Here is a 22,272-nt window from a genome sequence, read left to right on the forward strand (position 1 = left end):
CTAGATTTTTGTGATCGGTCCAAACTTCAAAGGGTACTTTAGACCCTTCCAAGAATTGCCGCCATAAAGTCAGTGCATGATGAACTGCAGAGGCCTCTTTCTCCCAGATGGGCCAGTTTAATTGAGCGTGCGCAAATTTTTTTGAAAAGTAAGCGCAAGGGTGAAGAAGACCGTCCGGTCCTTGCTGGAGGAGAGCCCCTCCCATGGCTACATCGGAAGCATCGACTTGCACAATGAACATTTGATTTGGGTCTGGGTGCCGTAGCACCGGCTCCGAAGTGAAGAGGCGTTTGAGGGCCAGAAAGGCGGCTTGGCATTGCTCAGTCCATAGAATTTTTGCGGAGGGCAAGGCAGCCGAGCTTACTTTTCCCTTAGTTTTCAGCAGGTCCGTAATGGGTAGAGCCACTTGGGCGAAGTTAGGGATGAATCCCCGATAGAAGTTTGCAAATCCCAGAAATTGCTGTACTTGCTTACGGTTGGTGGGGGGAGTCCAATCGAGGACGGCTTGGACTTTGGCGGGGTCCATGCGAAGACCTTGGTGGGAGATGATGTATCCCAAAAACGTGAGTTTGCTTTGGTGAAATTCACACTTAGCTAGTTTAGCGAACAGTTGATGGTTACGCAGGCGTTGTAGAACTTCCCTGACCAGAGTCACATGCTCGTCCACAGTTTTCGAATAAATGAGAATGTCATCTAAGTAGACCACCACCCCACGATATAGAAGGTCATGTAGGATTTCATTGATGAGTTGCATGAAGACCCCCGGGGCCCCTTTTAATCCGAATGGCATTACAAGGAATTCATACATTCCGAAACAGCTAGAGAAGGCAGTGAGGTGTTCATCTCCTTCGCGGATACGGACTCGGTAGTAGGCTTCCACCAAGTCTAATTTAGAGAACACACGGCCTTCCTGTAATTGTCCCAAAATATCCAATATTAATGGGATAGGATAGGCGTTGGTCTGGGTAACCGCATTGAGCTTTCTGAAGTCAATGCACAGGCGAAGGTCGCCCTCTTTTTTCCGGACGAAAAACGCGGGGGCCGAGTTTGGGGCATTCGAAGGGCGAATGAACCCTCTGGCGAGGTTTTTGTCCAAAAAGTCCCGGAGGACAGTGCGCTCGGAAGCGCTCATAGGGTAAATCTTACTTTTGGTTAATGTGCAGTCCTTTACTACTTCAATCGCACAGTCTGAGGCCCGGTGGGGGGGTAAGGCATCACATTCCCTAAGGTCGAAGACATCTTCAAAGTCCCGGTATACAGCGGGTAGAGCCGGTAGTACTGGGGCAGTAGAGGTTAATGCTGGAACGGGCGGAAATGGCAGAGCAAAGTTTTGCCGATGCTGGTCGCAGGTGGGACTAGCGAAAGAGATAGTGTTTGTTTCCCAATCAATACTGGGACTATGTCCTTTAATCCAGTTAATTCCCAAGACCACTTCAAATCGGATAGGGGCTATAGTGAAGTCTATTTGTTCCCAGTGGGAACCAATTCCCATTGCCACCCCTATGGTGCGGTGATCAACTGGACCCCCCTGGAATTGGCTCCCGTCCATTTGAGCAAATTGGACGGGGGCGGGTAAAGTCTCTGAGTCGGCTCTGAGTGCAGCAAACGTGGCTTCGCTTATGAGAGTGCGACAGCAACCGGAGTCAATTAGTGCTTTGACGGGGATTTGTGGACCTCCGTTAAGTAGTTGTAAAACTGCATCCACGTAGACGGTGGAGTCCACTTCTTTGATTTTGGTAGGAGCATTCGGTTTGATAGGAAGATCCTGAGAGGTCTGTGGAGATGCTCCATTCACCACAGACCGGAGCCGTTTTTTGACAAGTCAAGGGGAGATTCCAGGTTTAAGGCTGGAGAAATCCAAGGGTTTTCCTCATCCGAAGAGGGAAAGCTGTCCCCCAATGGGGCACTTGTAATCCGAGACCCGGCGGGGTCGTTGGAAGCAGGCAGGGAGGCTGGGTCCCCGGCATGGAGTGCAGAGGGTGTGGGTCTTCCCGGAGCTGCGCTGCGGGTGGCCGCGGTGCCTCTGCGTGATGGACGACCTCGGGCGCGGGTTGTCGTGCTGGGACGAAATAATTCCTGGCGGCGTGGGCAAACGGCTGCAAAGTGGCCCATTTCTCCGCATGTAAGACAGGCACCCCTCTGAAATCGGGCTTCACGTTCCTGGAGCGGACGTGGGGGATTTCGTGGGACGAGCAGTGGTGCCTTGGGTTGAGGCTTTTGGGTGCCCTTCTCCTTGTGCTTTTGACGGACGAGAGAAATAAAGCGGCGGCGGCTTTCGACTTCCTCGGCTAATAGGATCCAGCCTTCGAGGGTATCGGGATCGCCCCGCATGTAAGACCAGTTCAGAATGTCAGGATGCAAGGCTTCCCTGAAATGATGGATTAGGGTGGTCTCGGGCCAACCTACAATTTTACTTGCCAGTCGCTGAAATTCATCGGCAAATTCCCGAACTGTAGCAGAGCCTTGTTTTAATTGTAAGAGTTCCGTTTTGGCTCTTTCCCCCAGGAAGGGGTCCTCAAACCTCCTTCTCAGGGCAGTCATGAAGTTGTTGAGGGAACGAATCGCACGAGAGCGGGTGTCAAACTGGAGGACCATCCAGTCAGCCGCTTTGCCTGTCAGGAGGGAAGCTACGTACCGCACCCGGCTATCTTCCGTGGGGAAAAGTTGACCTTGTTCTCGCATATAACTGTCCACTTGATGCAAGAAACAAGGCAAAGTCTCAAGAGATCCGTCATACGTAGTCCTCAATTTGAGTTGCTTCCAAGGGCCGGGCGCGGGTTGACCCGGTTGCACGGGTGGTCCGGGCGGAGGAGCAACAGGAGCTCCAGGAGGCAAGGGTGGAGCAGGCACATTAGCAGGTGGTTGCACGGGTGGTCCGGGCGGAGGAGCAACGGGAGCTCCAGGAGGTAAGGGTGGAGCAGGCACATTAGCGGGTGGTTGTACGGGTACCCCCTGACCCGGTATCGGAACGGGCTGTCTCTGAGCTATCAGGGTGTGTTGTAATTGCCTGTTCTCTTGAAGCATAAGTTCCATTACTTCCTGGAGTTGATCAACACGGTCGGAGAGCTCCCGATTCTGGGCTCGTAAAAGATGAACCTCCTCACTTGGGCCACCAGTAAGATGAGGTTTACTGGTTCGGAAGCTCGTGGCCCATTGAGAGCTATCCCCATATAAATCCTCGTCTTCAGACTCATCTGAGTCTCGACGTCGGTCAGCCAAACGGCGTGCGCGTTGGGTCGCACGCGACGGGACAAACGCCGGGGAAAAAGTTAGACCTGATAGTCCCAGTACATAGTCCTTGGGGCGCGTGTCCACGTTCGCCTGATTCCTAATCCTTGCTGCAGCCGCCCTGGCTGCTTCCGCCGCCTCTCTCTCTCTTGCGACCCTAGCCGCTTCGGCGGCTTGCTGATCCGCAAGAACTTTGGCGTTCTCAAGTCTTAGGGCAGCCTCTGCCGTAATGCGCGGTAAAAGTTCTGTCTCGAGGAGCAAGAGTATGGGGTCAGGTTCCCCGCCCAGCAGAGGTTGTACTCGAACCGCCAGTGCGGATGCCTCGGCTCCAAACGTCGGGGTCAAAACTTGAGCCAAGGTGGCTACCGGGGTGTCCTTTGTACATTCCACAAGGAGAAGAGCGGTGCTAATAGCGACTCGCTTGGCCTCAGCCTGGCAGCTGGCCGCATCCGGGATCAGGGAAAAACCCTCCGGCGGGGCTCCCGCCATGGTAGAAAGAGTTTGTCGAGAAATAAGATTATCCAAGAGTCCAGTTAATATTTGTAAATCCTCAGTCGCCAATCGGGCATCGTCCAGTAATTGATCCAAGTCCTGAAGATCTAAACGAGCATCAGTATCCTCCGATGTTAACATCCAGAGACGTCCTGTAAGAGATTGCCACTGCGCCTGTACCAGGCCCCTCAAGCGGCAAACCTCTCGGGTCGTCCGGAAAAGTTCAGCGATTAAGTCTTGTAACAGAGTAGGGTCCTCTGAGAAGGGCTCCAGGGTAGTAGATCACCTGGAGAGCTGCACAGCTCCCATCCAAGTGGCAGGCGAACCCCCCTGGGCTCCAGCCTGGCTAGGAGAACGGTGAAGATGAGAGATAGCTGTCATAATGTCAGCCCTTGGCCCACAGAACCAGAAATCACCACAAAGTCAGATAGAGTCCAAACAGATGGTTTTTACTGATCAAATAGGCATACAGCGCAAACGAATAAAATGACAGCTATGAGAGGCTCACTAGCTGGGAGATATTATAAGGCAGGAAAGGCGGGAGATTACACGCATGAATACAGTTTCCCAGGAGCTGAGTTCCCAGGCCTAGGTATGCGACCTTGGGGGGCAGACAATACAGCACAGAGACAGAGGCAATAACGAAACCGAGATAGCAGCCTGACAACAGGGAGATTTGGGGGAATGTCCAAATTGTCCTTGACCCACCCCCATCTTGTTGCTAATAGTACTGCTAAGAGTCAAAATTGCAGGAAGAAGTTATCTTCAAGCAGCATCTGACAAAGTGAGCTCCAGTAGACTAAAAATTAAAGCGCCAAGAGACTGCTGTTTGTTGACGTTCCAGTTGAATTGATCAAAGCTCGCCTGTGCAAACAGGCACTGAGCAAGGGCCATCTCTTGCTGGGTCATGGTGGCAGCAGCGGCAAGGGGGGCAGTGCTTCTCGGGACCCATCCCGGACTTTTGCCCAGGACCCCAGAATCATTAAGATCACACCTGTTCATCCCCATCAATTTCCCACTCATTCCAGACTCCAACGATCCATAAGTATAGACGTCTGCATTCTACAATTTTGTGTAGCAAATTCCTACAGTCCTACAACTCCTACAGAGCCTGCGTGGTGTAGAGGTTAAGAGCGGTGGCTTGGAGCAGTGGAGTCTGTTCTGAAGAACCGAGTTTGATTCCCCACTCCTCCACCTGAGCAGCAGAGGCTAATCTGGCGAACTGGATTTGTTTCCCCACTCCTCCACACGAAGCCAGTTGGGTGACCTTGGGCTAGTCAAACTCTCTCAGCCCCACCTACCTCACAGGGTGTCTGTTGTGGGGAGGGGAAAGGAAGGTGATTGTAAGCCGGTTTGAGTCTCCCTTAAGTGGCAGGAAAAGTTGGCATATAAAAACCAACTCTTCTTATACAAGCGACAAATACTGTTGTAATAATTATAATAATTTTCTTCCTTGAACTCTTGAGAGCAATCCCAAACATCTCACTTAGAAATTAGTCCTATTAAATTTAATAAAATATAAATTAAATGCTCTGATTGAGGGAAGAGAATCCTGCTCGCTGATGCAGATTTGCATCTGGATCTCATTGAAACTGATAATTTGATAGCCAGTTTGGTGTAGGGGTTAGAGTTTCAGACTAGGATCTGGGAAACCCAGGTTCAAATCCATATTCTACCATGGAAATTCATAGGGTGACCTTGGACGTGTCACACTCTCAGCCTAACATACCTTACAGGATAAAATGGAAGAGGGGAGGAGGATGTAAACCACCTTGGGGAGAAAAGTGAGCTATAAATGAAGTAAATAGAATAAATCTAGTGGGGGGAATCCCTCCACTCATTGCTGCTACTGCCAGGCCAGCATGGCTCCAAGCCACCCCCCACCATTGTTGCTGCTGTCACCCAGCTCCCTCATTGCCAGCTTGAGGGAGGGGCAGCAAGGACTGCTACACCGTCCCACCTGACTCCCTGGTTGCTGGCTGGGCGGGGGGCTCGCATACACTCCCAATTTCCTTGATTGCTGGTTCAGCAGGCGGGTGGGGGGCTTGCTGGCTTAGTCGGGGGGGGATGGTGAGGACTCCCATACACCCTGCCCAATTCCCTCCTTGCCAGCTCAGTGGGTGGGCAGACTTGCTGGCTCAGCAGGGGGCAGGAAGGACTCCCCCCCCCAAATCCTTCATTTCTGGCTTGGCGGGGGTTGGGGCAGAAAGAACTCCCACACACACACCGCCAGCCCAGTGGGGTCCCGTGAGACACCTCATCTCCCACCTTTGAGCCCGGCTGCAGCAGCGGCCGTGTCTGGAAGCCACTCCAGGCTTGGAATGGATCCCGGTGTTAGCTGTGGCCAGGCCCAGAGTGTCTCCAGGCATTCATTGCTTACTCAACAAGGCTTCAAGCAAAGTGTAGCTGAGCCCTGCCTGTACACCAGAGTCAGAAAATGGGCCTACATACTGACTTATGTAGGTGACCTGATCCCGGTATATGAGAATCCAGATGACCGTCAAGAAGTGGTACAGGATCTCACCCGTCACGTATAGAGGTAAAGCAACTGGGCCATGTGACACACTATATCACGATCCTGATAGACAGACAAGAAGATGGAAATTATACCCTGAACTAAAGATAAAAGACACAAGAGCTTCTGAGATACATGGGAATAAAAGGTGCCAAATCTGCACCCACCCCTAGGGAAGAAATTTACATGAAGCAGGGTGATGACACAGAGCCTTTGCTAAAACCCAGTAATGAAGCTATTGGCAATCTCCTATACATTAGCACAATTACTAGGCCTGACATATCACAGGCGGGTTGTGTGTTGTGCAGAAAAACTCGGCCACTCACTAGAAAAGATTGGAATGCAGCTAAGAGACTTTTGAGGTATTTAATCAAACTACCTGCCACAAGCAACCCAAGGGTGGTGGGATATGTAGAAGCAGACTGGGCAGAAGACATCACAGACAAAGAGAGTCCACCAGTAGTTACATAATCTTCTATGGAGAGGGGGCCATAAGCTGGTCAAGCAAGATGCAGGTCACAGCTGCACTCTCATTCACTGAAAGTGGCGTATATCTCAGCGGCCCAAAGCTGTTAAGAAATAGAATGGCTGTACCAACTTCTACAATATCTAGGAATAGAGGAGTCAAAGCCTATACAAATCAAGGAAGACAATGAAAGCGGCATCAAACTTTCTGAAACAAAGGTGAATGCACATCGATGTCAAGTATCACCATGTTAGAAAGCTGTGAGCAAATAAATTAATCTAAATGGTTTATTGCTCATCAGATGAAATAATTGCAGACGCACTAACCAAACCACTTTCCAGAATTCATTTCCAGAATCTGAGAGCCAGCATGGTATTGTGGTTAAGAGTGGCGGATTCTAATCTGGCAAACCAGCTTCGATTCCCCCTTCCTCGCATGAAGCCTGCTGGGTGAGCTTGGGCCAGTTGTAGTTTTCTCAGAACTCTCTCAACCCACGCGGAAGCAGGCAAACCACCTCCAAATGTTTTCTTGCCTTGAAAACCCTATGGGGTTACCATAAGTCAGCCGTGACTTGATGGCACTTTCCACCACCACATCTGTGAGCAAAGATGAACCTTGTGTCCTAGCACACACTCCATTGAGAGGGGGTGTTGGAAGCAATGGACGGTGGAATGTCGCTTAATGCTAGCACAGACTTTTGAGACTCAAGAGAGGGCAGTAGAGAATTAGTATACGGATAATGTGCTCTCTGACCTTTACCTTCGTCCACTCCTGCTGCTGTCCCTTTGTTGCCCAGAATGCTGCACTCAGGGGTTCCTACCTTCTAGTCACTTTTCTTCTGTCTCTCTCTGTGAGTCCTGGACATGCTTTCTAGAATCTCTCTCCATTTTACCTTAGATAGCTAGAAGCCTTTACTCTGCCTTTCCTATCTAGTATGGAGTTTTCTCTCAATAAATAACTTTTCTAAGTAACAACCCTAAGTGTGAACGTATTCCTCAAGCAGCCAGACTGTAGAATTCTGCTGTGAGAGACTCAGCTCTGCTTTCACGTTTGATGTTAAATTTTCAAACGAAGGGCACAAGAAGTTTTCTTGTTCTTCAGATTAAAAACAGGTTTTACTCCTAACAATATTTGCACTGCAATCCTTAAATACCCTTCCAACCCCACGGATTTAAAAAGGAGAAACTCTCAGGTATTGTTTACTGCTTTTTGGTTGCAAACTTGCCCAGTCCGTTTGGGAAGAAACCCACAAAGCATAATTTACTTCCGCACAAGCAAGTGTAAACTCGGCCTCTACCTGGTCTCACACTGTGTCATTTGTAAAGGAATAGCCAGGTCTTTGCTTGTTCTTCCTTTGGTTGTAGCTAGGGTTGCCACTGGCAGGAGGTTATTGGGGCGGAGCCTGAGGGGGGTGGGGTTTGGGTAGGGGAGGGACTTCAATGCCATAGAGTCCAATTGCCAAAGTGGCCATTTTCTCCAGGAGAACTGATCTCTAGCGGCTGTAATAGCAGGAGATCTCCAGCTAATATCGAGAGGATGGCAACCCTAATTGTAGCATATAAAGTATGGGCGTTGGATTGGCTCTCCAGGTCTTGGACCATATAAAAATACACAGAAGTCTTGTGGCACGATAAAAACAAAACAAAAATTTCCAACTCATAATGTCTTCTGAAGAAGTAAACTTTCTAGTCCATGAAATCGTATGCTGGGATTGAGGTGCCACAAGACTCTTGCTTATTTTTGCTGCAACTGGCTAGCAAGGCAATGGCTCGAATTACCAGCTGTAGACATTATCAATCAGCGCGTTCTTATATATATTCTGAAGTAACTCTTAATTGTATATTTTGGGGCTTATTCGAACCTACGGGTGTACAGTTTCGTAGCCTCAGTTTGCCTCGCACCTTGGAAAGCACGTGACCCAGCGCGTGGATGACTGTTTAGTGCAATGCCTTGTGGGTTTAGTAGTTCTACGACCAGTTAGAAAGGCTAGGCGGAGAGTAAAAAGAAAACCTGCATTTTGTTTATTGGGAATCCCACAAGAAAAAATGGGTAGTCACGAGAGGGTCATTTGTCAATATAGTTTTGCTGCTGCAAGAATTGTAATAGCTAAAGTTTGGAAACAAGTGAATAAACCTTCAATTCGTGACTGGAGAGGGAAATTATGGATGTATATCAGGATGGCCAAATTAACAGAATTCTTACATGAAAATGATATGGACGCATTCAAAAAAAAAAAAACTTGGGCAAAGGCCATCACATATTGGGATAAAATGGCAAAAATGGATTTTACTATTTTAGTTAGTGAGTTATAGAAACAAGTTTATTTACTTTTTTATTATTACTATTAACAATGTTCAAAACTGTTTAGACACTTCTGCGGAAGTCAGGTGAAGGGCCGCTTTTTGAGGTGGGTGGAGGGTCAAAAGGGTATTTTTGCTTTGTTGAATTTTATAACTTTGTATAATTATAATTGATCCTCGTATAATTGATACTCTTTTGTACTTTCTTTTTATTTTTTGTTTGTTGTTATTGTATTTGTTTATTTTGTTTTATTTAAAAAAATAAAAAAAACCAATAAGAAAGAAAGGCAGGCAGGCAGGCAGGCAGGCAGGCAGGCAGGCAGAAAGAAAGAAAGAAAGAAAGAAAGAAAGAAAGAAAGAAGAGAGAGGAAGGAAGGAAGGAAGAAGAAGGAAGGAAGGAAGAGAAAGGAAGGAAGAAAGAATGGAGAGAGAGAGAGAGGAAGGAAGGAAGAAAGAAAAAGGAAGAGGAAGGAAGGAAGGGAGGGAGGCTAGGCGGCAAATGAACGGGACTGGGCAGAGAACTACGTTTCCCAAGATCCCAAAGGAGAGGGCGGGAGAAAACGCCCCGTGAGACGCCGTTATGAATTCACGCCGGCGGGTCTTCGAACTCCAGTCAGGCTAGGCGAGCAGGTGCGGCGGCCTACCCTGCGACGCGGGCGGGAGGAAAGGCCTAACCGTGACACGAACCGAGCTGGCGGGGATGGCGCTGCTTCTCGAAGAGCTGAAGCGTCGGGCGGGCGAGGGCATCGAGGCGTCGTCGTCGGCGCTGGGCGAGCTGGGCCGGGCGATCTGGAGCCGGCCGGAGCTGGCCTACGAGGAGCGGCAGGCCCACGCCGCCCTCACGCGCTTCTTCGCCGCCCGCCCGGCCTGGGCGGTGCAGCCGGCCTACAAGCTGGAGACGGCCTTCCGGGCGGACTGGGCCTGGGCCTGGCCCGGCGCCGAGCCCCCCGCCGCCCCCCTCCGCCTGGCCTTCCTGTGCGAGTACGACGCCCTGCCCGGCCTGGGCCACGCCTGCGGCCACAACCTCATCGCCCAGGTGGGCGCCGCCGCCGCCCTGGGCCTCCAGGCCGCCCTCGAGGGCCTCGCCCCGCGCGGCCCCGCCGTCCAGGTGAAGCGCAGGGTGGCCAGGCGCGGCTTTATTGCCCGGGGGGGGGGGGGTTCCCGCACTGGTATTCCCAGCGATGTATTAAGAGTTTGAAAACGTTGTAAAAAATACTGTTTGCACTTTCTGTGTATTCCCACCAATGTATTTAGAGTTTGGAAACGTTATCAAAAATACTGTTTGCACTTTCTATGCATTCCCACCAATGTATTTAGAGTTTGAAAACGTTATCAAAAATACTGTTCGCACTTTCTATGTATTCCCAACAATGTATTAAGAGTTTGTAAACGTTATCAAAAATACTGTTCGCACTTTCTATGTATTCCTGCCGATGTATTAAGAGTTTGAAAACGTTATAAAAAATACTGTTCGCACTTTGTTTGGCCCCTTTAGCTGTGAAGGCGTCTTCCAACCATTTATAAGCCGTGGTATCCAAAAACCCTTTTAAAGCGATGTTTTTTTACAACGTTTTCAAACTCTTAAGACGTCTCTGGGAATACAAAGTGCAGTTATTTTGCAGGTTGGCTGGGTTGGATCGCCAGAATCATAATGGCTGAGCGGGGGGTGTCTTAAGGCTCCAAGCTACGCATTGGGCGAAAACGCATGTGAAGTTTTGCCTTGGATTTGCCACTCTCTCCATCAGTGGTTCCCAAACTTTTCGGGCCACCGCCCCCTTGGTTCCGCAAACTTAACCCCAGCGCCCCCTATCCTATTAATAAATATTCAAAATAAGGGTTAGCATGGCGCACTAAAGATAATAACAATACAATTTCAAAAAAAGTAACAAGTAATTGCGCATCAATCCAAATCATATTAAAACTTTTTAGTTGAAATTTATTCAACAAAGTAGATGGACTTGATCCAGTGGTACCAGCTCTTCAACATCTGGAAAAAAATTCTGATCGTTTTCCCCAAATTTGCCAGCATGGTGCCATAGCTTGATCTATTGTAAATTAGTGAACAACACAGTTGAATGGGCCCACCTCTAGCGCCCCCTACTGCTGCCCTCTTGCCTCTTAGTGCCCCCCTAGGTAGTCCCACTGCCCCCCAAGGGGTGGTAATGCCCACTTTGGGAACCGTTGCTCTAGATGCTCGTTTTCCCCATCTGAATTCTCAGAAATCTGCATGGGGGCTTATTTTTGAGTTTTGAGAATTTGGCCGGGAAATGTGCATTTAGAGCGGCAAATCCAAGGCAAGAGCTCCCATGAGTTTTCGCCAATTTGTCTTTAAACACCAGCCTTGTTTAGTCCTCACTGTATTCACGTACGGTTCCGCCCGAGGTCTCTCCTCAAACGAGGCTGAGTGCCAAAATTGTAAGGGCTGGATGGGGTTGGGTTTGCTCCAATAACATGTAAATTGTTGTAAACTCAGCGTCAGCATTCCTGTCTTAGGGGGATCTCATGTAGCTTTCGGGAGGTTCTCCAAAGGAAGTTGTGCCCCCCCTTTAAATGATGTAATCTGCCTTGAGGCTCAGCAAGAAATGTTAAAAAATATGGCTTTATGGGCTTAAAGTGGCCTAGAGAAATTGTGTGGGGAGAAGGGAAAGTCCATGCGTCCCCTTACTAGTCCTCTACCCCGTTCCTGTCTCGGAATGAAGATCACAGGGAGAGGCCTTCCTGACTCGCCCATCAATCAAAGAAGGTCGCTTGGAAGGTACACAAGAGATGGCCTTTTCAGTGGCAGCCTTCCCTCCCCGCGATTATGAAACAACCTCCTCAGGGAGGTGATGCTGTCCCCCTCACTTTTGATCTTTAGGAAGTAGCTGGCGGCAGTTTTATTTAGGACTGCATTTGATTAAAGCAGTCCTAAATTGCATAGCTGGTAGGGTATTTGATCTAAGGAGTTCACAATGTCCTGAATTTCTGCATCCTTTTGAAATAATTGAGAAACCACTTCTCTTCTTCCTAGGTTACTGTTCTAGGTACTCCAGCAGAAGAAGTGGGAGGAGGCAAAGTGCAGCTGATTGAAACTGGTGCTTTTGACAACCTCGATGTTGTGTTCATGGCTCATCCTTTTCAGAAAGATATGCCCTATATGCCTGCTTTGGCAAATCATCAGTAAGTTTGCTGTTCCATTGCTTCCTTTGGTAGGCAGAGACTGTGTCTATCAGTCAAACCTAGCTCTAAAGACTGTTAGAAGAATGCACATATGTATACTATTCTCTGAAAAAAGAGCAATGTATGTGAAAAAAGAGCAATACATAGTACTGCATTCTTGATAGCTGATGGATAGCTACAATGGCTAATGAAACTTGTCATACAGCTTGAAGAAATTAGCTTGACACAGTTCTGGTAATCTGAGTTAAGCAATCTGTGAGTGGTTGGCTCTCTTCAGTTTAGTGGTTTTTGAATTTTTGTATTTGATATGTGTAAGCTGACAGGAAGAAAGTAGATTCTTTTGAAATGTGGAATTAGAGGAGAGTTTTACGGATACCACGGACTACCAAAAAGACAAATAAGTGGGTTCTAGAGCAAATCAAGCCTGAACTCTCCCTAGAAGCTAAAATGACTAAACTGAGGCTATAATTCTTTAGTCACTGGAAAGGCAAATAATGGTAGGAAGAGTTGAAGACAGACCCAACATGAGATAGATTGACCCTGTAAAGGAAGCCATGGCCCTCATTTTGCAGGACCTGAGCATGCCTGTTAATGATAGAACATTTTGGAGGACATTGATTCATAGTGTCACCATAGGTCGGAAATGACTTGGTGGCACTTAATACACACACATGCGTACCTCCATGATTTAACCTTGTGCTTTTCATAGCCTGTATTCTCATGTTCTAATGTTTAGGATGTATAGAGAATTTTTTTTATTTCCTAGTGTGATTGTGAAGTATTATGGAAAAGCTTCTCATGCTGCTGCATATCCTTGGGAAGGAATAAATGCTTTAGATGCTGCTGTTCTTGCATATAACAATCTGTCAGTATTAAGACAGCAGATGAAACCAGCTTGGAGAGTCCATGGTGAGCTATGTAGACAGTGCTATCTAAGTGCTATAGACCTGCACCCCTTATCAAAGTATTGGATTATACCAAATCAGTTCTCTAGTAGATTCACAAGACACAATCCCAAATTCATAAAGCACAATCTCAGAGTTTGTTCACATGCTTGGAAATGGAATGCCCTTAAATTCAAGCAACACATGAAATTTTATTTCAATCTTGCAAATTGAGAATCTGGAAATACAAAATCTGACAAATGTTAATCTTTGTGACAAAGCGGATATGTGAAGAAGTGATACTATAAAGAAGCAAATAGTAACATTTTTAGTATTGTCTATTTTTTCGCTGTTAAAAAATTGCTCTTGTTTTGCAGGTGTTATAAAACAAGGTGGTGAGATAGCAAATATTATACCCTCGTGTTCGGAGCTAGAATTTTTTTTGCGTACCCCTCTGCTGAAGGACCTCCCTGTTCTGACAGATAAAGCTGAAAGCTGCTTCAAAGCTGCCGCTCTGGCCACAGGTTGCAAAGTAAGAGGCTTTGTCCTTTTGGATATTTTTAAAATGGCGTACTAGTAGTCATTAATCTGTTTAACTACTCCTGTTAATGTACATAATGCTTTATAAGCTACAGTCATGTGCAAACTGTAGTTGACAGTTTAGTGCCATTTTCCAGGTGAAAACTGAAATGGAGAGGTACTTGCCTGAAGTCCTCCATTTAGCTGATGAAGAAGAAAAAAATCAGCAAATGTAGATGGCTTGTCATATATGCTAAATGTTAGCTTTTATAGTCATCAGTATTGCAGTCAAAGTAATTGCACAACTCAGATCACAAACGCTTCACACATAAGATCTTTTTGTGAAACCCATTAGCAGAAAAGTCAAATATAAATAACTAAAACAGCAGCTTGATCAGGTTACCTGTAGAGATCACAAACGTTTTTAATTTGTACCATTGTTCTGCATTTTAACAAGTATTATCCCTTTTCCTTCCAGTTTCAAAGGAAGAGTGCTGATCTGTTCGTTAGTTGCTATTGCTTGAGTAACTCCTCAGTCACTCACTTGCCAAGACTAATGAGATGTAATAGAACAAATATATTATCATAGAATCGGAAGGGGCCATACAGGCCATCTAGTCCAACCCCTGCTCAATGCAAGATCAGCCTAGAGCATCCCTGACAAGTGTTTGTCCAGCCTCTGCTTATAGACTGCCAGTGAGGGGGAGCTCGCCACCTCCCTGTGTAGCTGATTCCACTGTAGAACAACTCTTTACTGTAAAAAAACTTTTCCTAATATCCAGCCAGTACCTCTCTGCCTGCAATTTAAACCCATTATTGTGAGTCCTATCCTCTGCAGCAAAAAGGAACAGCTCCCTGCCCTCCTCTAAGTGACAGCCCTTCAGATACTTAAAGAGAGCAGTCATGTCTCTCCTCAACCTCCTCTTCTCCAGATGAAACATTCCCAAATCCCTCAGCCTTTCCTCATAGGGCTTGGTCTCCAGTTCCCTGATCATCCTCGTCGCTCTCCTCTGCACCCGCTCCATTCTGTCCACATCCTTTTTGAAGTGAGACCTCCAGAACTGCACACAGTACTCTATGGCCTGACCAATGCAGTGTAGAGCGGAACTATAACATCTTGTGATTTGGATGTTATGCCTCTGTTGATGCACCCCAAGATCACGTTAGCTTTTTTTGTCGCTGTGTCACACTGGCTGCTCATATTTAATTTATGGTCCACCCATACCCCAAGATCTTGTTCACACACACTGCTACCCAGAAGTATAAGTATGCATGTCCCTCATTTTTGTGACCCAGATGTAGAATTTGGCACTTATCCTTGTTGAATTGCATCCTGTTCACTCTGCTCACTTTTCCAGTGTGATCAGATCTCGTTGAATTCTATTTCTGTCTTCTGGTGTGTTTGCTGCTCCTCCCTATTTGGTGTCATCTGCAGATTTAATGAGTAGTCCCTCCACACCCTCATCCAGATCATTTATAAACATTTGAAAAGTACCGGGCCTAGAACTGAACTTTGTGGCACCCCACTGGACACCTCCCTCCATTCAGATGAAATGCCATTGACAATTACTCTTTGCATGTGGTTCTCCAACCAGCTCCCTATCCACCTAACTATTCTAGGGTCCAGTCCACAGTCCTCTAGTTTACACATCATAACATCATGGGGAACCCTGTCAAAAGCCTTACTAAAATCTAGGTGAACAACATAAACCGCATTCCCTTGATCCAGTAAGCTCCTCACTCAGTCTGGCAGGACCTGTTGGGGACGAATCCATGCTGACTTCCCAGGATCACCAAGTTGTCTTTCAGATGCTCACAGATTGATCTCTTTAATATCTGCTCCAGTAACTTCCCTGGGACAGAGGTCAAACTGACTGGCATGTAGTTTCCTGGGTTATCCCTCCTCCCTTTTTTTTGAAAATTGGGATAATGTTAGTCCTCCTCCAGTCTTGTGGCACATCTCCTGTATTCCAAGAGGTAGCCCAGATGCCATGCCTTCCCTACTATCATCTTTATATGAGCCCATTGTCTTTTTCAGGGGGGAAACTGTAGCAAAATTGGCATTGAGCCTTTCTGCTTTCTCTCTGTCCTCTTGTCAGAGTTACTCCATTTTCACCCAACAGTGGGCCTATGACCTCTTTTCCTTTGCATTTGCTCCTCAGATATCTGAAAAAGCTTTTCTTGTTGTAGTGAGCTTCTCAGGCCAGCATCAGCTTACTGTGAGCTTTGGCCTCTCTGGTGGCTGGCCTACAGTGCCTATCAACCCGCAGATACTCTTCTTTAGAGGTAAGTCCTTGCCTCAATTTCTTGAACATGTCTTTTTTCTCCCTTAGCTCCTCATGGAGTTCTCTGTTCATCCACATTGGCTTCTTGGATCTTCTACCATGTTTCCTTCTTGTTGGAAAAGTGAGGGCTTGAGCGCACAAGAGCTCTTGATTTAGGAGAGCCCACTCGTCACTTGCTCCTTTCCCTTCCAGCAGTCTTGCCCATGGAATGATTCTCATCATGCTTCTGAGTTTATTAAAATCTGCCCTACCAAAATCTAACAGACACATATGGCTACAAACATCCTTGGTCCCCCACAGCAAAAGGAATTCTAGGAAGACATGGTCACTTCCCCCTAAAGTCCCCACCACCTTCACCTCATCTACCATCCCTTGCCTGTTAGTCAATATTATGTCGAGTTTGGCTGTGCTCCTCATAGCAACCTCCACCATTTGATGAAGGAAGTTGTTGGCCAGGCAGGAGAGGAACTTGAGTGACTGTGGGCACTTTGCAAAGTTTGTCTCCCAGCACATATCAGGGAAGTTGAAATCACCCATAACTGCCAGTTCTTGTTTGTATACCCTGTCAAGGAGGGCAGCATCCACTTCCTCACCCTGATCAGGAGGTCTATAGCAGACTCCAACCACAACACTGTCCTTCCTTCCCTTATCCTCACCTCTGTCCTTTTTGTCCTTTTCAGTATATAACACATAATGGGACCTTTTTCATTATAAAGGCATGGATGTTTTCTTGACAGGTGGCATACTTAATTATTTGCTTCTTTCAGTCTTAAAACCGCACTAAGGTAGTGAAGTAGTTCTGGATGCTCTTAAAAGTCTAGTTCAGGGATCCCCAATGTGGTGCGCATGCATGCCATGGCACCTGCTGACACCTTTCCTGGTGCCCACTAAGTGTTTTTAGAAAGCGAGTGAGGGCAGAGGGTGCTCCTGCCCAGCAGAGCTTCTGGTTGAGTGTGCAGATTAAAATAACGTCGTTTCAGCTGCAACTATAGTATATGGTTTTATTCTCTCACTCCTCTTTCCCAGTGTATTTAAAAAAAAACAACACTCCTCTGGTCCCTCGCACTTAGGCTTCCTTTGTGTGCGTTTGTTGTTGTCTCTTCCTCCTATTATGGATCATTTTGTGGCCTGCTTCCCACAGCAGCCATTTCCCCACAGCACCCACAATTCTGTCAGAATTTCACAGGCTCAAAAAGGTTGGGGACCCCGGTCTAATTGGTGCGTTCTGGTTTTCTAGATAGAGTTAAAAACTGCCTGCCCGGATTATTACAATGTGCTTCCAAATAAAAGCCTGCAGCAAACTTACATGGAAAATGGAAAGAGCCTGGGAATGGAATTTTTGGACCAAATGTCTAGTTTTTCAGGTAATTTGGCATTTTTGCCGGCTAAATTTCTTGCGAGAGCAATTTTCATAGTCGGAAGAGGCGCACGACATTTTGTTATGCTTCTGCTGTGCCATTTAAGATTAAGCTTGCTTATACAAGCATTTGTTGATTTTCCTGGTTTTGAAGATGCACATCGTAGTGAAGTAACTTACTGGCTGAAAGCAAGTTAATATTTTAATAGGTTTATTGAAAATTCTTTCAATTGCCAAGCAGTATTTGTATTATAATGTCCATGAGTGAAGCTGGTACAAAAAAAGTTGTAGTGCTGAGGTGGAAACCAAAATAAAATTAAATGGATTTTGTCCTCTTATGCTTTTAGTTTATGTATTCTATATTAATTGAAAATTGCAATCTGCAACTTAAGATCTTTTTTCCTTTTAAACCTTCCAGGATCTACAGACTTTGGAAATGTTTCTCATGTTGTTCCTGGAATTCATGCTTATTTTTATATTGGCTCAGATGCTCTAAATCACACTGAGCAGTTCACAGAGGCTGCAGGTCAGTAGATACTTTTGTTTTGGCATGTTCCCGCAGTTCTTTTCTTTTTTTCTTTTTTTTAAGAGCTAGTGGCATGCAGGCCATTAAATTGCAGAAATTGTGTTTTTCATCTGTGTCGGTTTTGGTAGTTTTATTAATCTGAACATTGGTGTTTCCCTTCAGGGTCCAAAGTAGCCCAACAGTATGCCTTGCGTACAGCTAAAGCTTTGGCGATGACTGCAGTAGATGTTCTCTTTAGACCTGGCCTGCTGGAAAGAGTGAGAGAAGACTTCAGACAAGCCAAGCAAGAAGAGCAAGAGCACTACAGTGTAAAAGAGGAAGATGTGCCCTTGGGATATTGAGAAGACTTGTCCTAAAGTCCCTGGGTAGTGGACTGTATTTGGTCCGTACTGATATAATGAATCCCAGAAACCTTTTTAAATGATGGAATTTTTATCAAACATAATTCTGCACTTGCTTTTTGCGTAATTCAGGGGTGGGCGGGCACAGAGAACTTGCTTGGCAACAAAGTTCTCTTATTTTCTTACAATTGGAAAACTTATTCCAGATCCTGGAGATTTCAGCAGGCCTAAGTCACAGGTTTTTCAAACATATCTTGGCCATAAACGTTCTGTCCCAAATGCTGTACCCTCAGGAAACAATGTTACACCTAATACCATATTAAGCCCTTTTCTGCCTTCTGTAAAATGGCAGACTGGTCGTTGCAGTTTCAAACTAGCTTTTTTATTCACTCTCTCCCCTGAGGAGTCCATGCCACATTTGCGCTTGTCATGCAGAAATGTGTTGTGCCCTCAACTGGAGTGGTGCATCTGGCCAGCTCTGGGTCCTCTTCAGTTGTGACTTGCTCTCTTTAGAATGAGCTTCTTGGGGAGACCAGCCCCAATTCCATTATTAAAAGCCTTCTTTGAGCGAACCAGTTCTTTTCCCAATGTTTAATGACTTGAGTATGCTCACGGTACTGTTTGTGTTGCGTAGGCTGTAAACTGTATGTGAAGATGTGGATTTCATGTACAAGTGATGTTCAAAGCCCGAACTGGAAATAAACATCTTCCATGAGTTCAGTGGCATAGTTTGCATTTAAACATTGCACAAGAAGAGTGCTGAGGTATTCCTTACACCCCTTTTAATTAAATAAAATATTTACATTTAATACAGTTTTTGTGATTTGTATTGAACGACAGTAAAGAACCGAACACCGGTTACTTCTAAAATCTGAAACAAAATGCCAGCTTCTGCATAGGATGGAGCCCCATTTTCAAATATCTGCTCAGACCTGCCCAGGTTGGAGCCGTCCTTTGGGGCCAACTGCTGGGAAAAAAAAGTCTACCTCTGAAGATGTTTGTGTGTGCCTGCGAACAAAATGATGTGTGTGGCAGAGAAAAGGGGGGTTGTCCTTGGCTAGACACCCTGGAATAAGCCAAGCATCTCGGGGATTCACCAGCTGGTGGCCGAGCAAGTCTGGGAAGTGATGACAGGCATGAGCCGTGGTTTTTGCTTTTTCACACTCTACTGGTCCCAGCAGTGGTGCCGGTCCTTCAGCTGCTTGGGCAGAGACCTGACCTGGACTGCCAAGCAAAATGGTCTGGTGCACCGCTGACAGCACACACCAGGGGATACCTACTCTCAAACTAGTATCCTTGTACTAGTCCTCTGTTTGTGCCAAAGGATTTTGAGAGGGCAGAAGCAGTCCCTTCTGCCCGTTCTGAAGGGAGACGCCATTCCTCTCAGGCACCAGGAAGGTTAGTGACAAGATATTGTCAGTGTTTTACAAACGCAAAGGCACTGGAATGGATAATAAACCTAAAACAAAATCTAGTAATGAGCTAATGTGAGGCTGGGAGGAATAATTTGTGGGCAAAGATTAAACCATTTTGCAGTTGCCTCAATCTTAGGCCTAAATTCCCTAATGCGGCTGCTTAAAATGGAAATATATCAGTTGGTTACTTCCTGCTGTATAGAGTCTCAAGCTGTCAGAAAAGAATTTGGTTTTCTTGGCAAGCATCTGTATAAAATCTGATTCCTTTCAATAAAATATTGAAATAGGAGTGGAATAATTATATAAAGTATTGACAGTGAAAGCAATCAAAATGGTTTGTGTGGGAGGGGGGAAAAGGATTGTACAGTTAAGTAGAGCAATTGGTTTGCTGTTGTTTCTTCCAAACTTTTCAATCTGGGCTGGATCCGAATCACCATGAACAAAAAGAGCAAGACTTTCCTGCATTCCCTTACTGCTGAAGTCCACTCATTCCCCACCTCCCAATTCTGCCGGGGGGTGTCAAGGAACCCTCAAGACACCTGGCTCCGGGTTCACCCCACCCCCCCATTTCCAGGACTTCCGCAGGTTTTCAAAGTCCTGCATTGTCCCAATTTAAATGGAAGGAGCGAATCAGGCGCAGGTATTTGCTGGTGTGTTTCAGAAGTATACACCTTGCACCTTGCTTGTGACAGCAGAAAATTACACTAAATATTGTCTGGTGCTTTGAAGAAGACCTTAGCTCAAGGGTGTCGAACTCAATTGTTACGAGGGCTGGATATGACATAAATATCACTTGGTTGGGCTGGGCCATGCCTTGCCAGCCCAGATCAAGAGTGGGGTGTGTGTGGCTGCCTCTGCAGGCTTGTGGGCCAGATAAGAGCTCTCAAGGGGCCGGATCCGGCCTGTGGGCCTTATGCTTGACACCCCTGCTGTAGAGTATTAATTTTGGTGACAACTATAGACTTTATAATGCAGGTGTTCAGGGTATGGGTATGTTTTTATGAAGTTACACCATGTGGAAGTAATTTTTTAGATTGTTTAGCTTTTTCAGCGGGTGATGAAATACCACATATTGATTAATATAGGGGATTACATGCAAAAAAGTTGACTTGTATTAGTTTTAACCAAGGACTTCTGTTGTATGTGGAGTGGTGTAGTGAAAGTGTATAATATTTGAATTTGTAATCTTATGTATACAAATACTAAAATATGTAGAATACTATATGTTTTTACAAATGGAAACAAAATATACAGTCTATCCATTCAGGTTTGCTCCTAATAGTACAGATACCAAATTAGCTGGTTCACATCAGAGCAGCTCAAAAGATTTTCTTGCTTTCATAGCATATCATTAAAGTTCTGTACTTTTCAGTACATTTGCATTTTAAAGCACTGATTAATATCTTTTCTTTTTTGCATTTTCCCTCTTTTTGTTGTGCTGCAGCTGCTGTTTATGATGTCTTTGTTTGTTGTTACGGTTGTAGACCTGCACAACTGTTTATGGTTTTTTGTGCTGGTGAACTTGAGTCTTGTAGGGAGTTCCACAAGAGCGTCCGTAGAATGAATTGGGTACCGCCTTGCATAGCTTTCATGACAAAAGTAGCAGATTTTTTTTGTCAAAGCATAGAATAGTCTATTGTCATTTTATTTTGCTTGGTGGTCATTAGTTTCATACAGTTAACACATGCACCACGTGGAAACTGGCTAAAGGGGGGGGAAACTGTAATTATGAAAAAATAGACCAGTATATCAGGTTAAATAAAATGTATGCTCCGGGGAAAATTATTCTAGAATACTTGTCAATGGCATGAGTATCAATCTTCATGCTGCTATATCTCTGGCTTTTCCTCCTGTTCGAATGTCTTTCTGAACCAAGTGCCAATTGGACCATCATTCTGTCTTGTTTCTCGCCATTTTCAGATACATACTGTCCCAGTTCATTCACTTCCCCATCACTGTAAGTGCCGTCGATCATATTTTGCCTTGGCTGAGGCACAGCACAAGTACAAGGAAGCTGTAGAGAAAAGGGCAAACAATAGTTTTTCTCACAGGAGTGATCTTAATCTCTGGCTGTTTAGATCAGGAGATCTGCAGGACTGGGTAAAAACACTGGGTTGGATCAGCTTCATTGATTAAAGAGGCAAGAAGAATGGTTTGTTTGGGTTTTTTATTTTTGGCCTTCTCCCTCACAGAATCCCACAATCCAGATTTTAAAAGGGCTGTTGGGAAAGGGGGGGGGGTCCCCTGGCCATCTTACTGACAGATTAGTGGATCCAACCCATTTATGTTGAGATATGTATATACTACAGATTAAACTGGAATTGAGTGCAGGGACTATATAACTCCAGTCTTGGCCCATCTGTACTGGCTCCAATTTTGTTTCTGGGCACAATTCAAGGTGCTGGTGTTGACCTTTAAAGCACTATATGGCTTGGGACCAGTATACCTGAAGGACCACCTGCTCCCTTATGAACCTACCCAACTGCGATGGTCATCTGAGGCTCTGTTTTGGGTGCTTTCTAAGATTTGGTGGGCAGCAACCAGGGAGAAGGCCTTTTCAGTTGTGGCACCAAAACTCTGGAACTCCCCCCAGAGAGACTCATCTGTCCCCTTCTGTTGCTGTCTTCCACCAGTAGATAAATACTTTTTTGTTTCTCTTTCCTGCCCTATGATTGAACTTTAAAAAAAAAAATGTTTTCGTACGTGTATGTGCATTTTAGCTTTGGAGTTTAATAACTTTTAAGACATGTTTCAATTATGTATGTTTTTAATTTGTTATTCCCCC

General features: G+C 45.9%; 2 protein-coding genes across 3 annotated transcripts in view; one reads left to right on the forward strand and one right to left on the reverse strand.

The window, feature by feature from the left end:
* The first annotated feature begins 9,701 nt into the window (after positions 1-9,701).
* On the forward strand, positions 9,702-18,083 carry LOC130483433 (xaa-Arg dipeptidase-like). Its single transcript, XM_056856193.1, has 7 exons — positions 9,702-10,109; positions 12,012-12,160; positions 12,927-13,069; positions 13,422-13,576; positions 17,086-17,212; positions 17,624-17,731; positions 17,894-18,083. Exons 1-7 carry the CDS (start codon positions 9,702-9,704, stop codon positions 18,070-18,072), a joined length of 1,269 nt encoding a protein of 422 aa, XP_056712171.1. The 3' UTR covers positions 18,073-18,083.
* A 3,031-nt stretch (positions 18,084-21,114) lies between these two features.
* Positions 21,115-22,272, reverse strand: part of LOC130483617 (gamma-aminobutyric acid receptor subunit rho-1) — a 38,836-nt gene continuing 37,678 nt past the window's right edge. For both annotated transcript variants that reach the window (XM_056856428.1, XM_056856429.1), the window contains one exon: positions 21,115-21,501. In XM_056856428.1, the coding sequence (XP_056712406.1) occupies positions 21,214-21,501 (288 nt within the window). In that variant the 3' untranslated portion in view covers positions 21,115-21,213. The remainder of the gene's footprint in view (positions 21,502-22,272) is intronic.

The sequence above is a fragment of the Euleptes europaea genome, chromosome 10 (genome assembly GCF_029931775.1).
Source record: "Euleptes europaea isolate rEulEur1 chromosome 10, rEulEur1.hap1, whole genome shotgun sequence".
Classification (NCBI taxonomy): domain Eukaryota; kingdom Metazoa; phylum Chordata; class Lepidosauria; order Squamata; family Sphaerodactylidae; genus Euleptes; species Euleptes europaea.

Coding starts and splice junctions, on each gene's coding strand:
- LOC130483433 (XM_056856193.1), top strand. CDS start 9,702: ATGGCGCTGCTTCTCGAAGAGCTGAAGCGTCGGGCGGGCGAGGGCATC. Junction 10,110..12,011: donor CGCGCGGCCCCGCCGTCCAG/GTGAAGCGCAGG, acceptor TCTTCTTCCTAG/GTTACTGTTCTAGGTACTCC. Junction 17,213..17,623: donor CCAAATGTCTAGTTTTTCAG/GTAATTTGGCAT, acceptor TAAACCTTCCAG/GATCTACAGACTTTGGAAAT.